At 44.9% G+C, this 18,201-nt stretch overlaps 1 protein-coding gene across 1 annotated transcript in view; it reads right to left on the reverse strand.

Annotated features, from left to right (window-relative positions):
* ROCK1 (Rho associated coiled-coil containing protein kinase 1) overlaps nucleotides 1-18,201 on the reverse strand; it is a 1,374,854-nt gene that overhangs the window by 220,284 nt on the left and 1,136,369 nt on the right. The window contains exon 25 of the mRNA XM_069219991.1: nucleotides 9,954-10,042. Coding sequence (XP_069076092.1) covers nucleotides 9,954-10,042 — 89 coding nt within the window. The remainder of the gene's footprint in view (nucleotides 1-9,953; nucleotides 10,043-18,201) is intronic.

Below are 18,201 nucleotides of genomic sequence, written 5' to 3' on the forward strand. Positions count from 1 at the left end.
CTAGTGGATCCTGCTGTCCCATGGACAACATAAAGGCTCTGCTCACAGGTGGTGGTTCTGAGGTCCTCTCTGGGTCCAACCTGTCATCTGACCAACTTGAGAGATGGTAGACCCTTGCTGCTGTGACTTGAAACAAACCCCTGTTCACCACAACTGTTGCCCTTGCCAAGGCTTGTTGGCTCTTCTTCAAAGAGATCTTCGAGCTGCTAGAAGCCCCAGCCTCCAGCACTCTGCAACTCCAGATTCAGCTTCCACTCTGTAGCTCCTACAACGTGGGACTTCTGTTTTGTTGTGCTGCTGAAGTCTGTCTGTGTCTCCCTGTGTCTGATGTCAGTTGGTCACTTGTGGGGGCTCCTCGGACTACGGCTGGCTTTCCTTCCTCGCTGATGGCATGCGCTGACTCTCTTCAAGGGTTGAGTCACACAGACCTTGCTGGTCCTCAAAAACCTACAATCTTCCTTGCAACAACTATTTGAGTTTGCCAAGACTTGTTGGGGGTCCTGCTGGCCACCGACCCTACTGCAATCTGGCGACTGATGTGGGGCAGCTCAATGACATCCCCCTGGACTCAGCAGTGAGACTTCTTTCTTCACCATCCTGCAGGAACTTAGAGGGTGGACATTGCCTACCTGCACCGCCTGGGCATTTCTGAGTGGTCTGGACACTGTCCCCTTCTTTTTTCAGGTTCTTCACATCTGGAATCCACCTTCTGGGTCCACAGGTCGTGACAGCAGTTGGACAATGGAGGCTTCCACTGGCGAGGGTTTCCGATGCCACTTCACCCCTATGCACCTGGGCTCCCTGGTGTAGGAACTCTGGTGTTCTGGGTATCCACAGGTGGGGGCACTCTACAACCTTCTTTGTACCAACTGGTTTCCTCAGAGTCCAATGGAAAGGGTCCTGAATCCATCAAAATCTAACTGCAAAACTGTGTTTCCTCCTCCTCCAACCCCTGAGATCCTAACACACTTACCTTGGTTGGGTAGCGCCATCCTTGTATCACTTTCTTAGTATATGATCTGACCCCCCCCACCCCCCATAGGATCCCATGTATTTCTATACTTTTCCTGCTTGTTGCTAAGTGTATATTTTGTGTGTTGAAATCTCCAAGTAGAGATATACCAATGTTAGTATAGTATTAGTGCTGTAATAAAGAATCCTTTATTTTTGCAATACTGGGTGTGGATCTTTCTTATGTAACAGTTACTGACTGACTATTGTGGTATTGCAAGTGCTTTACATGCCTCCTGGATAAGCTTTAGCTGCTCATCACAGCTACCCCTAGAGAGCTTTTGCTATCTGGGCACCTAAACACTATCACTAATGTTGCCTGGACTCAGTAAAAGGTGCCACACAATAGGTGTACACCATAAACTGAGCCAGCCTCTTACATTGGTGGTGCAGCAGTGGGATAAAACACCTTGTATTGCTTTACCACTTGGTCATCAGTGACTTTCCATAACAAAGGTCACTTCTAACTGATGGGAACATACTATACTAGTGACGTCCGGGACTTCACAACTTTTAGCTTGGGTAATCAAGGGTCTAGCATAGCCCTTTCTCCAAATTTTTAAATTGTTTATAATTTTTAGGTAGGTACACTGCATACACTACTCGAACAACATATTTTTAGTTGAGGGAGCTGACCTGACTCAGGAGTCTAGGTATGGGGCTCTTAAGTTCCAGGAGCTTAGGTCCCTAATACAGCTAGGAAACTTAAGACATGTAGTAACCAATCCTCTACTTTCAGGATGATATACAGAACCCCGATAGAGAGTGAGTTAGATGAACAGGGTGGACCACCAGTGCTGGAAAATGAGGTACCAGGAACCCCATATGGCCACACTTGACAGAAGCATGAGGATTCTGGAGAGAACTTTGAACCTGCAGGGAGCATTGTAGTAGGCCCATGTTTTCTCCCCCAGGGATGGTCAAAAGGGCTTCCAGGATAAATATATCCTCCTCATCCTTATCTTCTCTTGCCTCAGGATCTTCTGCCGGGTCCATCCAATCCAGCTCAGAAGAGGTATCTTTAGATACGGGGTTCAGCTTGCTGAGACTTGAGAAAGGAAACTCAAGTTGAAAGAGCAGCATCTAGCTCTTGAGAGAGCCCACCCTAGAGATGGGCAGGGAAAGGAAGAATTTGGGGTTTGAACTCCATTGTGGCAGCATTAGAGAGCCCAGGGTCAGGGAAGGGACCTTTGATTCCAAGACTCTCAGCAGGATAGTCCCTTCCTTACAGAGTCTGGGGATGATATCCATCAGTGGATTGCTGCTTTAGAGAGTGCCTCTATGTTCCAGAAGGTCCCTCAGAGGCAGTGGACAGCTATCCTGTGGCTCTCCTTTTTAGACAAAAGTAGAGATAAACTTTTGGTAGTAAGAGACGAGGATGCAGACAAATACCAGATCTTGAAAGAGGCTCTGATTGATGGGTTTGGACTCACAACTGAGGAACATTGGATTAAGTCCTGGGAAACTCAGGAGACCTCAAGATTGGGTAGATTTTGTTGACTGTATAAGTTAAGGCTCTGGAAGGCTGGTTAGATGGTAGTCTTATTATGAGAGAGCACATCCTTAACAATTGTGTGTCTGACAAACTGCATCAGTACGTAGTGGACCCTGATCTGACCTCTCCCCAAGAATTGGTAAAGGAGGCAGGCAAATGGGTTCACTCTCGGGTGGGTAAGAAATCCCATGGTGGGGGTTACCAAAAGAAGAAGAATGCTTCTATGTCTCAGGAGAAGGATGGGGACAAATTTAAAGATAAGAAGATGGACTTTTCTAGAGGTCCACAACATTCTTCTGGGGGTGGGTCCAATTCCTCCTCCTCTTCCCACAAGAAACCTTGGTGCTTTTTATGTAAGGAAAAGGCCATAAGACAGGTGATAGGAACTGTCCTAAGAAAAGCACCAAGAACAGTCCTTCTGCTAATTCCCTGGTCCCCCTTGCAATAACACTGGTAGTAGTACTTCAACCAAGGGTGTAGCTGGGTTCGCCTTGGTTACTGCAGTGGACACTGGGCTAGTCATAAAAACCATTGAGGCTGTCCTAATATCAGTCAGTGGCACTGCCCCTGCCCCTCTGGCTGCCTGGAATCCTAATATGAGACAATACAGGTAGTTTCCCCTCATAAATGGTATTGAGGCAGAAGCTTACAGGGGTACAGGCATCAGTGTCACCATGGTGAGTGAGAAACAGGGGACTCCTGAGCAAATCTTACTTGGTCACAATTACCAAGTCACCCATGCTGAGAACATCACAACATGCCACCCCATGGCAGTTAACTTTAGCTGGGGGTGGACAGGGTTTACCTGCCCTAATCAGGTTGTAGTATCCTCTTATATTCCTGTGTATAATGGGCAATGATTTGGAGACCTCAGCCTGGATTGAAGTGGTGTTACAGGCCCACACAGCAATACCGGGCAAATATCTTTGTGACACCTAGAGCACAGGCCAGGAAACAGGGAGAATCAGGAGCAATGGAGCCTGAAAATACAGCCCAGCCAGTGCACAACAAGAGAGGTAGGAAGGGTAAGAAATTACTATCTGCCAAAAATCCATGTGCGGTCATCCTCCTCGGGGAGATGTTCCCCACGTCTGAAGACACTAAGGAGTTTAGTCACTCCTGCGTCACCGGCCAAGCCAGTGGCAAGACAGGTGGCACTACAAACGCCCCCTTAATCCCACTACCTGTGGTTCCCTTTGAGAGGGTAGGGATTGACATTCTTGGTTCCCTTGACAGTCCTACAGCATCTGGAAACAGGTATATTCTGGTGGTGGTGGACCATGCCATCAGGTACCCAGATGCCATTCTCTTTAGGACCACTACATATCCTGCAGTGGCCAAGGCCTTCCTAGGAACTTTTGCCAGGGTGGGCTTCCCTAAGGAGGTTGCATCCGACAGAGGTGCAAACTTCATGTCTGGATACCTCAAAGCAATGTGGAAGTAATGTGGTGTAAGCCTAAAAATCCACCAAACCTTATCACCCAAAAGGAAATGGGTGGTTGAAATAGTCAACAAAACCCTTAAAGGTATGATGAGGGGACTCTCAGAAAAACTCAGGAGGAGATTGGATATCCTTTTAGCTTGCCTTAGTTTTGCCTACAGAGAGGTTCCACAAAAAGGAATAAGCTACAGCCCATTTAAACTTTTGTTTGGACATTCAGTTATGGGTCCACCTAGTCTTGTAAAGGAAGGGAGGCACATCTCAAACATCACAAACAGGCAATAGTGGACTATGTGCTAGGCCCACGCTCTCGCATGGAGAAGGCTTCCAAAAACCTTGAGGTCAGCCAGGAGTTTCAGAAGCAATGGCATGACCAAAAGGCTGTGCTGACAGTTTATCAGCCAGCCAGGACAGAAAATGTGGGTCTTGGAACGTGTGACCCCAAGAGCACTCCTGAATTGGCCCCAACACAATAGTAGAGAAGAAAGGTGAGGTCAGCTATTTGGTTGACCTGGGCACTCCAAGAAGCCGCCACAGGATGCTTCATTTGGACAGCCTTAAACCTACTGTGACAGGGCAGACATGAGCTTGCTCACGGCCACTGATGAAGGGCAGGAAGCAGAGAGTAACCCTCTCCCTGACCTTCTCTCAGACAACCCTGTTGATAGTTCAGTGGATGGGGTAGTTCTTGCAGATTGCTTCTCTGAACAACAAGCTGACTACAGACAAGTCCTCAGTCAGGTCTCTGAACTTTTCCCTGACATCCATTCAACCAAACAGGTTTGCATATGATATGGACACAGGTGATAGCCTAACTGTAAAGAGTAAAATCTACAGGCAGCCTGACCATGTCCGAGATTGTAAAAGGGCAGAAGTTCAAAAGATGCTGGAGTTAGGGCTTATTGAGCCCTCAGACAGCCCTTGGGCTAGTCGAGCAGTACTTGTGCCAAAGCCTCATTCCCAGGGGCCTCAATGCAGTCATTAAGACTGATACCCATCCTACACCCAGGGCAGATGAGTTGATAGATAATTTGGCTGCAGCCAAGCATCTCAGCACTTTTGAGTTAACTGCAGGCTTTTGGCACATCAGATTGACTGATGCTGCTAAGCCTAAAACAACGTTTTCCACTTGGGTGGGCACTATCACTTCACAGTGATGCCCTTTGGTCTGAAAAATGCACCTGCCACATTCCAGAAGTTGGTGAATCAAGTTCTGGCAGGCCTAGAAAACTTAAGTGCAGCATATCTTGAAAATAATGCTATCTTTAGCACCACCTGGCATGATCACCTGGTCCACCTCAGAGGTGTACTTGGGGCTTTGAAAAAGGCAGGCCTCACTATCAAGGCTACAAAATGCCAGATAGTACAGATCAAAGGGGTTTACTTGGGCCACCTGGTAGGTGGAGGCCAAGGTTAGCCCCTACAGAGCAAAATCCAAACCATCTTGGATTGGGTTGCTCCAACTACCCAGATTCAGGTCAGAGCCTTTCAAGGCCTGACTGGGTATTACAGGAGATTTGTAAAAGGGTATGGCTCCATTGTGACCCCCTTGGATGATCTCACGTCCAAATATATGCCTAAAAAGGTACAATGGACAGTTAGCTGTCAAGAGGCCTTTGATGTCCCGTAAAAGGTCCTGAGAAACATCACTGAACTAGTCAGTCAGAGGTTATCTGGCACTCTACTGGATACCTAAAGCAAGTCACATAATCTGGGTTTTCAAATTTCCTAGTAACAATCTTTTTCTGAATTGAAGATTCTTGCGCAGCTGGAGTGGCCATAAAACTGTCCATAAATTACAAGCCACAGCTGACCTCCCCCGAGAAGCTCTTTGATCGTCGCCAAAATGTACCAGTTTATGAAGCTGTCTCACCCCAAATAACACTCCTGTATTTTCGATACATAGCTGCTTGATGCAGACTGCATGTTTACAAACCACAATTGCCCTGCCTGTGGAGGTGGTGACAGCTGCCCTACCTTTTAAATGTAATTACTTTTTTGGAAGCGTTCTTACTTAAGCAGTGCCAGACTACTACTTGACTTCACTCTAGTGGTTTCCACAGAGACAAGACAATACTGAGTATCCATGTATTACCCATTCTCTCCTTCATTTCATTCATGTCGGTTTACTTAGTGTTATGTAGTTTGCATTTTTCTGTGTTCTAAAAAATTATGCACAATCAAGAGTAAACATGTGCCGTAATAATTACTCTTAACACACATTAATGCTCTTAGGTGATGTCCTTAAACTCTTTCTGATTTATGGAAACTTTCATGGAACATAGGCAGCAGGTGACCCTAAGCAGAGCTGGAGGTGGGTTCCAGGGTGACAGGTTGCTCATTCACAGAAAAAAGGCACACAATATGTGTGATGGGTGCATCATATCGTTTTTTTGTCTGCATTTGGTCGAATAATTTTTTAGCAAAAACTGCCCATCTTGCTTCAGTGCAACAGGAAGCATCAGCAAAAGAATGTAACAAACCCAAAGTGCTTATACATTGTAACTATTCCAATGTGCACTATGACACCATTAAAGATTAGTCGGCGCAAGAGAAAAATATAAACAAACAGTAGGTACAACCTAACATGAATAATGTTTAGGAAGGTATCCATGCCGCTATTATTTACTAAAATGCTAATTATGAATAATAATAAAAATCATTAAAACATATAAACATCAATTAAATACAGATTTAGTGCTGCCACCAACTGCAAAATCCATTTTAGGACTAAAAAAGTAAGTACAACAACATATGGCATCGCATCCCTTATGTTAGAAAATTACAACACATCGGAAAATGCCACTATAGCTTAAAATTCCCAATGACTGTGCTCATACTGGGCTGGATTCACTAAATCATTTTTAATACACCTCGATCGTGCATTCTGTGCAGAGACTGAATACCTAGAAGTAGCAAAGATCATATGTTCCTCAGTACCAGATTTACATACTCCAATGGGTACCTAGTAATGTGGTGTGCCTCAGATCATCAGTACTGGTAACAAGTTTATTTTTTTATGCTAGTTTCAGGTAGAAGAATAGAAATTACATCTCTGTTCCATTACACCTACAGGAATGATTCTTCTCACAACTATGTCCATGATTGAGTATTGGTGGCAAAAAGTTGAATGCCTATACAAACTTTTATCAAGAAGGTCTTTGACATCTATTTCGTTATACACTCCAATTATTGCTCAAACATTTCAGCAGCCTTGAACAATAGCTAAGACAGTCAGCCTTCCCATTCTCTATCTTTCAACACTAGAACTAAGTTCAGATCAACTCTTGGTTGCAATTTACAGAGATCAGAATGTACTCACAGAGATCAATGCAAAGGAGACAACATATCTTCTTGGACAAAAAGCCTCAGTATACATTTACGTTCTAACTCCCTTATTAGTGAGTTCCTTAGATAGTCCTCCATCCAAATAATAAAAACAGTTTAATATATGCATCCAACATAACAATGGTCCAAGTCACACCACTAATTCATTGTTTTTACAGCTATATTAAAAGTGTAACAGAACATTAGGAGAACTCTACAGGAGCCTGAACTGATTTTTCAAGAATGTTTTTTTCTGGGTTCACCAAGGACAGAAGGACATAACAAACTTGATAATTTAGAGCCTTTACAGCTAGTGGTTGGACTAAGGCCAAACAGAAGGTCTCGTGCTTCTGATATGTCCTACCACTTAATTTTATTTTGCACAATGCACATTAGCACAAAGTAAAGCATATTATTTATACAAGGAATGTTTGTCACTGCTGGAGCCTCAGTTCTCACCAAAAGTCAATTCAGCAACAGTCTTCAGTATCCCAGAAACGTCATTTAAAAAAAATAAAAAATAGCCAGAGTTTCTGCACCTTGCCACAGAAGTGGAACAGAACCCCTTTACATAACATTGATTAGTAATAAAAGTAATTGCAATTGAGTTCTGATTTCTACACACATGTAGGCATTTTATCAAGACCAAGGCATCCGCTGCATTCTTGGCTGTAGATAGCCAGGCTGTTTCTTCCAACATGAGTGGCATAAATGGTTGTGTCAGTGGTGCAGCCTTAGAATAAAGTGCTAAAAAATCAATAACTGCTAGCTGCAGATTATTACTGGCATTCAAATATAAACATTGTGAATACCACCTATCTGTTTCTAATACTCATGTGTAGCTACAGCTTCTTGGCATCCCCATGCAATGAGTTTCTCAAATTCCAAAAAGTATTTGAGTCTTTTGTCTTTGCTGCTTCTAACTGCTCAAGTTAATACTGAAGTCAATCGGATTTCAGCCCCTTCAAGAAGCCTTGAACATAGACCAACACCTTAACTACCCCTTTTTTAGGGTCGAGCCTGCGTCGCATGTGCATGTATTTCGCTAAGCGAGACGCTTTAGTTATTAAAAAGGGCTCGGGGCCCCGTCAACGTCACGTCAGTGTCTGTCATTGGTTCGTGGGCTTGCCTGTTAGAATCTGCTTGATTTCATTAGTGGAAGGCATGCATACGTCATGCCTTTTCCGGTGGATAGCCCTCCTCGAGCGCATCGACCAAGTACAGAAAACATGCGAGGCTCGCTGTTTTCCGTCCGGCTCGTGGACTACTTTTTCTCTATTTTCCCAGCACAATCTCGCTTGGCAGAAGTCAAGCACTTTGCATAATATCGACCCTGTTACACAGTTAATTGCACTTTTTCCGTTTAGTATATAAATGCACTTTTGCCGATAGGTTTCATTACCAGTGAAAAGTCAGGTTAGGAGTTTACAACGCTATCAGCTCTAACACGAGCTAACGCGAGACCCGTTGCATTGCAAATGCTTGTTTTTAACATTATTTAGTCATGTTTGTACAAGGGATGCAGACCTTCCAATTTTCTCCTATACCAACATTGCTTTTTAACAGTGCGTGAGGGATTTTGCTATTTTGCTTTGTAGGAGTGTGGGCCACTAGCTTTTTGCAAGATATGGACTTTTCAATTTTCAACCTCTGCAGGTTTTTAAAAATTGCTTTATTTCACACAACAAACATCTCTTAATCAATTACATTATACAGGTTTTAAGCAGGAGAACAATCTCCTCCCTTCATGTAGATTTATTTTCCATTCAACGCTCCTGAGATCACTCCCACAGTTCACATCTTCAAAGTTGTATAAGGATTGGCCTCTGCAGACAGAGCAAATCTCAGACCTTCAAGAGCCTGCTTCCAAACACGTACTTAATACCATTAAAATCACGACAGAAGAGATCCCATATAAACAAATAGCATAAAAAACAGAAACACTCCTTTTTCCTCGCTTTATAATCACAGAAAAAAGCATAGAAGATCCAAGGAGTAGCCATCTTCAGGAAGATGATGAAAGATCTTTCCCTCTCAAAGAATTTCTTCAGAAAATGAAAGATGTAGATAGATGGAGTTGGACAAGCACTGGATGTAAATGCTGGCTATAATGGATCCTAATCTGCTGTGCAACTCGTTTTTCAGGACATCTTTTTCAGTCTGTCCTATCCACAACAAGTTCCGGTGCTATCAGTTGCAGAAACAATTGCCTCTGGAAGGAACAATTCCATTACAACACACTAGAATGGAGATGCTCTTATTAGAACTGCTGCTGCAGCCCCAGTAGAATATTCATAACAGACTGTGCTCCTCAGGATTTTTAATATCCATTACCTCACCAGCAATTTGTAACATATGTTTTTTAACCAGTCCCTCTAGGCCATAAATGCATTTCAGAAGAAAGAAAGAGGCTTTTAATTAGAGCTTCTAATTAAGGCTTTAAAACAGAAATAATGTATTAGGATTATCAATAAACGCTACTGATTTTATTTAGGTTACTATGTTCGCCAGCAACATACATTTTTATACAAGCATCTTACCTTTTGTATTTATTCCATGCACAACAAATGCATTTATCACTGAAATCACTCAAATTTTACCCAGCCTACAATTAAAAAAAAAAAAAAAAACTCTTCTTGACAGAAATATATATACATGATATAAGTACAAATTGCATACCTGTGTTTTCAGCGTCCTCTCATTATTTATACTTTTTTCATATGCCTGTTTAATATGATTTATTTCTTCTTCTTTCTTCAACCGATATTCTATGAGGAGAAACAAAGAGGTTGTTTGTAATTCGTTCTTTTTTTTTTTTTTTTTTTTAACTACCAGCCTCCAGCTTTTATTATTCTCTACTTTCTTGTTTTTACCACAGCATAGCCATAACATTTTATGCATAGCACTTTAGTTTAAATCCAACAAACTCACCAGTGTACCTGATAATCCATGTTCTAAGATGATACATTAAAATGGTAGGTGAGAAAGAGGAGGTGTGGGAGGTAATAATCAAAATAAATGTGAAGTAGGAAGGGAATGTCAGATACTGGAAAGTACAAAAAGTTACTTACCTTCGGTAATTTCCCTCCTAGTGTGTACTCTATCTAACCCACAGATTCCTTCTGCAGCTCTGTGCCCACTTCGTTACACCCTGGTAGGGAGCTGCATGTGAGTGTCACCCATGTGCGATGATGTCAGTTTCTTGCTCGACTGAGCCCTTGAATGCACAGCCTAACAATAATCAGCAATAATGCTGTGCAAATACCTAGGTTGGGACCTTTTTCAGTCTGGAAAGCAGACCAGTCCATGTGGGAAAGTAGCACTGTTCTGACCTAGTTACCCCCACTTTTTGCGTGGTATCAGCATGTTTGGACTGTAGTACACCAAGAACCTGCTAACCAGGACCCCAGTGTCTGTGTTCTCGCACCTATATTTAATTGGTAACTAACTAACACCTCACAATTGGCATATTGGTGCACCCATGTAAGTGTCTAGTACATGGTGCTTAGTACACAGGGCATTGGTACACCATTCACTGCAGCATGTATTGTGCCACCCATGGTGGCCCATGCAAACTGCGACTACAGGCATGCAGTTGCAGTCTGTGTGAAATGGTGCATGCACCTTCCACTCCAAGTATAAGGTTTACCTTATATCATGGTCACTGCACTATGACCCTATAACTCACTCAGAAGGTAGGCCCTTCAGCCCAAGGGCAGGGCTCATGGTTCTCAGTGTGAGGGCATCCCTACATGAACAGAGGTGCCCCTACAAACTCCACACTCCATTTTCTGGGCTTTGTAAGTGTGAGGAAGCCATCTTAAGGTATGTAGTGGACATTGGTCAACCGGCAAAGTGTATCTGCAGGCCTGCCATTGCAGCCTGCGTGAAAGGGTGCATGCACCCTTTTCACTATAGGTCACTGTAAGTCAACCCTACGGCAGGCCCTCCTAGCCCAGAGGGCAGGGTGCAGGTACCTGTGTGTGAGGGCACCCAGCACTAGCAGAGGTGCCCCCACAAACTCCAGTTCCATTTTCCTGGACTTTGTGAGTGTGGAGATGCCATTTTATGCGTGCACTGGACATAGGTCACTATCTATGTCCAATGACATAATTGCTTCACCGAACCTAGGTATGGTTGGTATCAAACATGTTGGAATCATGCAACTACACTGATTCAAGTGCTAGCTGCATGATTTCATGCACTCTGGGGGTTCCCTGGGGGATCCCCCATGTCTATTGGTACAGCCTTGCAGGGTCTGCATGTCAGCCCGTTCTGCTGCCGAACCCGGATACTGTTCTGCCATCCTGGTGCTGAGCCTAACTCGGGCAGTGGAAGGCAGACCAAAAGATTTCCTGTACAGGAGAGGTGTGACCACCTCTTCATTAGAAATAGGTGTCACTGGGTTGGGGCTTTGAAGGGCACATTTGGTGCCCTCCTTGAATAAAAGCAGGAGCCCCCAGATCCCACTCAGGCACAAAACATTGCGAAGAACAGGGGAGTGACCACCCCTCTGTCTATCTCCTCCCTTAGGGAGGTGCACAGAGCTCTGCCAGGTGGGCTCTTTATTCTGCCTTCTTAGACATAAGGTGAGCAGAGTCCCCAGGGAGCATCTAACTGGTTAGTCTAGCTGGGTGACATCTCTCTGATAGGTGGGTCAATGCACAGAGTTCAACCCCCTTCCTGCGATAAGGGTTCCCTGAGGGTGGGACCCTAGATTTGTTCAAGATCCATCTGCAATCTGGACACCAGAACCTCTGCTGGTCTTTGCTTGGACTGAGAGACAGACACAACCAGGAGGAGGCCTCCTACTGCAACTTTGTTCACAAGTTCTGCAAGACTTCTGCAACGTCCGTGGCTGTGCATCCTCCGGAGTCACAAGGACTCTGCCTGCACATAGGAATGCAAGAAGGAATCAACCTTGAAGTGAAGGAGTCCCTCCACTGCATCCGCAGGCACCTCAAAGTCAACGACTGGTTTGTGGATCTAGATGTCCCACAGACTCTCCAAGGCTCAACAACTCAGGTTGTGGTTCTGTGGCTCTCCAAGGGTTTGACCTGTCCTATTTGCAACTGAGAAGTTTGATGTCCCTCGTTGGAGCTTCTTGGCCGGAATTGCTGTGCCCTGTGTCTGTTACTCATTGCCAAGGCATGTTGGATCGAGTCCGGTGACCTCCTAGCTCCAAGAAGCCCGAGCCTCCAGAACTACATAGCTCCAAGAGCAACGTCCTCCCTGCAATGTTCCCATCCCTCTTTGCCCTGCTGCTGAAGCTTCCTTGCGACTCCCTGTGCCTGCTGCTAGAGGGTCCTGCTGGGGGCTCCACCGATTCCTGCTGCATCTCCTCCTTGCTGAGCACTGGCCATGACTTACCTGCAAAGGTAGAGACTCCTGGACAATACCTGTTCCCAAAATTCTACATCACTCCATGCAACACTTTATTGCATTTTCCAAGGCTTGTTGGGGATCCCTATGACCAATTACCCCTCTACAACTCGACAACTGGCATGGGACAGCTTGTGATGAACTCCTGGGATCTTCCTGCATAACCTGGACTCCACAGCTGTACATCTTCATCCACCGTCGTACAGGAAAACACCACCAAGAAGGGTGGGCATTGCCCATTGCACCGCCTAGGCACCCCCTGAGTGGTCTGGACTCTGCCCCCTCTTTACTCAGGTCCTCTTCTTCTAGAACCCACGCTTGTATTCCACCAACCTGGTCCACGGGTTGCGACAGCAGCTGGACACCTGAGGTCCCCCATTACCTTCAACGGGAGGTTCCAACACAAATTCAGCCCTATGCACCTGGGCTCCCTGCTGTAAGTACTCCACTTCTCTGGGTATCTACAGGTGGGAGCACTCTTTAACCTCTCTTGTCCCAACAAGTTTCCCCCGGGGTCTTCTGGGAAAGGTCCCAGAACTCGAAGAATCCAAGCATGACTTCCCTATGTTACTTTATGGACACTTACCCAGAGCTGCAACTCTGCAAACGGGCGCCTGGGGAATCCTATCTACTTATCTTTGGTGTTTCAGTACTTTCCCAGTCCTAAAAGGTCCTTGGGTGATAGTGTGGGTTGGTAGTGATTTTTGCATTCTGTTTTTTAGTATATGGCTTGCCCCCGCCCTGAAAAATAGGGCCGCATGTTATTTTATGCTTTTACTTACCTGTTTCTAAGTATATTTTTGTCCATTCATATCTCTGGTTAGGATATATACCAAAGTTAGTTTAGTGAGTGTGTTACAATAAATATTTTATAAAATGTCTAACACTGGTGTGGCTCTTTCCTGTGTGTACATCACTGACAGACTGATGTGGTATTTGCAACTGTTCTACACCCTCCTAGATAAGCCTGAGCAGCTCTCCAAAGTTAACCTTTGAGAGCTCTTGTTATCTAGAACATCCTACACTATCACTAAGGGTTGCCTGGACTCAGTACAGGGTGCCGCACCCATAGGGGTACACCATGTACTAAGCCAGCCTCCTACAATCCACAGGACAGGGTAGGAGGGAAGGCACTGAGGTATCTATTGTTAGAGTATCAATCATAAAGCGCATTACTGATTAAGTTGTTTTTATGATGGATACTTCATAACTGCAGAATCCTCTCATTTAGAATAGATAAGAAAGCTGTACTTCCCTAAAGGTGGTGGGTCTGAGGAATAGGTGCAGAACTGATTGAGAAAAATGTCCTTCCCATTGGACTTGACAGTCAAGGTTTGTACTGACACCAAAGTCGCAACCTAACAGATGTCAAGGACAAACTCTGCATGCCAGACAAGTTGTAGCAGCCTTGGTCTTGGTGGAAAGGGCCTTTCACCCATCCGGAAGTTGCTTTTTGGCCAGTGGTTAGCAGATTCTGATGCAGAGGACTTTTCCTCACAACCTTAATTTTTTTTGTCCAAGAGACCCCTACATGATTTTGATAGTCCACCTAAGGGTGCTTGGTGCAACTGATATAGATACTCAAAATACTTTTAAGGTCCAGTGGAAGAAGTCTCTCCTCCACTTTTTAAGTTCAGGTGTGGCAAATAACACTGAAAGAGTGATGGATTGTCCGATGTGCAATGCAGTAACAACTTTAGACAAACGCTACCTTGGCAGGCAGCACCACTTTGTCTGGAAAAAAGGTGGTATAAGGTGACTGCACCAGGATAGCTTATAGTTTGCTCACACGACATGTCTTCACAGTGAGGAGACGTAATTGACAGTTGAGCATGGGTTTGAATTAGGAATGTGATAACCAAATTAAGACTGCACTGAGGCATTAACAAATTGTTTGAGAGTAAAAAAAAAAAAAAGAGTCAAACCTTTTAGAAACTTTACCACAACAGATAATTGAAAATATAACAGCCGCCCCTGCAAACCTCAAAAGGGCAAAAACGTTTGACAACCTTTAATGGTACCTACAGCACGTCCTTGCTGGCCAAGAATAAAACAAATGACAAAATATCTGATAGAATGGCCTGTAATGGGTTGCCATTACAGTTGCCAAACCAGGCAATAAACCTGTCTCTTTGTAGAGGGGGCACTGTGCAGCAATTACTTTTGCCACTCTAGAGTAATTGCTCTTAGGCCATTCGTACGTTAGAGTGAAGGACCATTCATTTCTTAACTCTATATGTGTTTTTAATTTTGACCAGCACCTCCTTATACTAATAAATGTGGTCATTTAAGGGAGTGACTGAGCAAATTTCATTATTTTTTTTCTCTCCAGCCTTTTTTCCTGTACTTTGTCTTTTCTGAGCTTTCTGGCAAAGAGGCCCCCACTAGGGTCCCGTCAGACACTGCAGCGCCAGTCTGACGTGGAGCAAGCCCAATGATGAAACATGAGGGCCTCTGCTTCTGAATTTACTCATACCAGAGACACCCTATGTTCTTTGTGTCAAAGCACCCGTTAGTATGCTGGTTGTGATTAGCCTGGTTGGTAGTTCGAAGTCCAAATCCTCTGATCAATATCTCATAGCTAATTCTCTTCTTGTGTTGGTCCAGGGTGAAAACAATCCAGTATTCAGAGCAATGTCTAACATAGTGGCATCCTACAAATCCAGATATAAATTATCCTCACTGTAATGCTGGAGAAAATACTCCCCTTTATCACCACTGTCATCTCGAAAAGTTGATTGGCTTACATCAGAGTCAGAGCTGAAAAGTTGCTAAATGGCTGAGATGCTGCTTCAAGGAAAAGACTTGGTTCTATCTCAGTCAGAATGAACAGGGAAGGGTGCTCCGCTCTTGTAATTGATCCAGTCAGTCATTGTCAATGTCCAAATCACAGTTAGCTAAGTCTCAAATAAGAAATTCCAAGTATTCAACACTTTCTTTGGCTTGGCCTTGCCTGTCCAAGCCTTTCGGATAAGGTGCAGGAACAATGCCACACGTCTCTGCACAGCTACAGCACCTCCCCTGTGGAGCCTGCATGTGTGCCCCCTCATGCTTCCCTGAAGCCAGAGCAACCCCATGCTTAACTCATTTTTATGAGGCTAAGCACCTCATATTTAAGCATCCAGACCCCTCGAGTGCCTTTGGGCCCCACAAGTTTGGCAAGTAGTTCAAGTAGGTCTACACTAGCGGGTTCACCCTTGGTGCCAAGTGGGCACCAGATGTCCCCCAGCCCAGGACAATTTCCTGTCCGCCCGCTTCTGGGGGTTCAGCTTTCCTCACCCAGCACCACACCCCTGAGAGCCTGATAGTGCAGACCTCAACATCCAAAGTTCATCCTAGCACTTTCCCTACCACTCCACCACACAGGGAATCCAAAAGGCTCGATACTTTTAAAAAAAGGATTTTCTTTTCCACCAGCCTTGCACTGCGGTCAGTGAAGACCACATGCCTATTGGGCCAGTATAGCCACACAGTATGGGACTTTGAGTGCAAGTGCTGCCCATGGTCTCGGAGTAGGTTTGAGTCAGCCTGACCAAGGATACTGGTTACGGTGAAATGCAACAAAGTTCACAATATGATGCAGACTGGATACAACACACTCGCACGGCACAGTCATTGCTTAACTATGGTGCTCCATTGCCACGTTTGGCTGGGGTTGACTGACTTCTCGAGGGATGTCAAGGCATCCCTTATGGACATGCCCCTTGACAGCACTTTCCTGTTTGGCGATAATGCTGAATCAGGAATAGGGGAATCTAAGGAGTTGCTGGGACTCACCACAGCCCCACACCAGGAGTTCTCTTCTTTTTGCTCCTTCTGTGGCTAACGTAGGGGCTACCAGCCATGTAGTTCTAAACCCAGCCACTGGCCAGCAGATTTCCCAGTCCTTTTGTGGTCACGGCTTCAACAAGCAGTGTGGGACCCAAGGCCAGAGATCTGTTGAGTCCTCCATTCCAACAGCAGCCATAGCCCCCAAACCCCTTTAGTATGCCTTCACAGCAACCTGGGCATCAGTGCACTGACTACCCCAATAGTAAGCCACAACTTTGGAGAAGTGGGTGCACCAAAATCTTCAGTACGGTTACGCCCAACCATTCACTGAAACCCTGCTGTCCTGGCACCCAAAGGTGATCCAGGAATACAAAGCTGTTGGTCACCTAACATTCAAAAAAGCTTTGGAAGTCTGGCACCAGTCTGAATTGAACGGTGCAAACATGGTCCTTCTCTCAAAGACGTTCACATAACGGGTAGTCGTAAAGGTCCAAGTCTTCCCATAAATCGAAATCAAAGCAGATGCACAAGAAGGCTAACTGCGATTTGTCCCAGTCCTGTAACACTATCAAATTATGAAGTTGTGAGAACGTCAGGGTGCCTCACATTCTTCCTCTCAGTCCCCCACTGAATCACTGATTCCAATGCATCCCTGGTTTCATGGTCTATAGGCGACATCACAACAGATCGAGACCTTCAAAGAGTCCATGTTGTGAACTTCTGGCACACTTCTGGTTCTCTCTGGTGTATCTTCAGGTCCCAAGGATCCCAGCTAGAGCCCTCTAGTCGGCATACCACCACCTGGACTGCCTTCAGTGCCACCCACAACTCTAAAACCTCTTTCTGCTTTCATCTGACACCAGAGATGAATTCCATAACACCACCAAAACCCACTCTGGTACAAACACTGCCATATGACAACTCTATCCTTATAGTCCTCTCCAACTCTGAGCCAAATCCATCTCAGCCCGACCAAGATCATGTCTTGATGCGATACCGATGCAGACCGGTTAGAACATCATCTGTGTGAGAAGTGACGTGCATGTGTCTATATAGGGGTGCACGGACATCAGCTCTTTCATTATTATTTCTGCTCAACAAAATGCAGAGCCACAACTGAATGATATACGACCAGTGTGCAGAATCTAACAGCCGCTTCAGGGTGAAGAATTCATTTCACAGATCAGGGAGAATCAAGTGAGGAATCTGCGGTTAGATAGAGTCTCAACCAGAAATAGTTACCAAAAGTAAGACACTCGTTCTTCTGATAGAGATTTCTAGCCACAGATTCCTTACCTTAGAACAGATATCTAAGCAATAGTTCCTTGAAGGTGGATCTGCGCACCAGCATAAACCAGGAAATCCTAGAAGACCGAACAGGCAAAATGCCCATCTTGACAGACTACTGTGAAAGCAGTAGTAAGTGATTGTGTGGAGTGACGCCCACCTGCAAGTTTTGCAGATGTCCATGATAGGTACTCTGTACGCCAATGCATAAGCAGCAGCCTTGGCCCTGGTGGAATGGGCCACATTCTCTCAGCTGGCTGCTTCTTGACTAATGAATAGTAGATCTTGATGCAAAGTACAAACCATCAAGGGATCAGGGGGCTGCTTCTTGAATAGTGAATATGTTATTGAATAACAGATTTTGATGCAAAGCACAATTCATCAAAGCATGGTTCTCTTCTGCAAAGTCCTGCCTTTTTTCATCCCTGTGAAACAGACAGAGGTTATCTCCACCTAGTGGTCTTCAATACGATCAATGTAAAAAGAA

This window comes from Pleurodeles waltl, chromosome 2_2 (genome assembly GCF_031143425.1).
Source record: "Pleurodeles waltl isolate 20211129_DDA chromosome 2_2, aPleWal1.hap1.20221129, whole genome shotgun sequence".
Lineage (NCBI taxonomy): Eukaryota > Metazoa > Chordata > Amphibia > Caudata > Salamandridae > Pleurodeles > Pleurodeles waltl.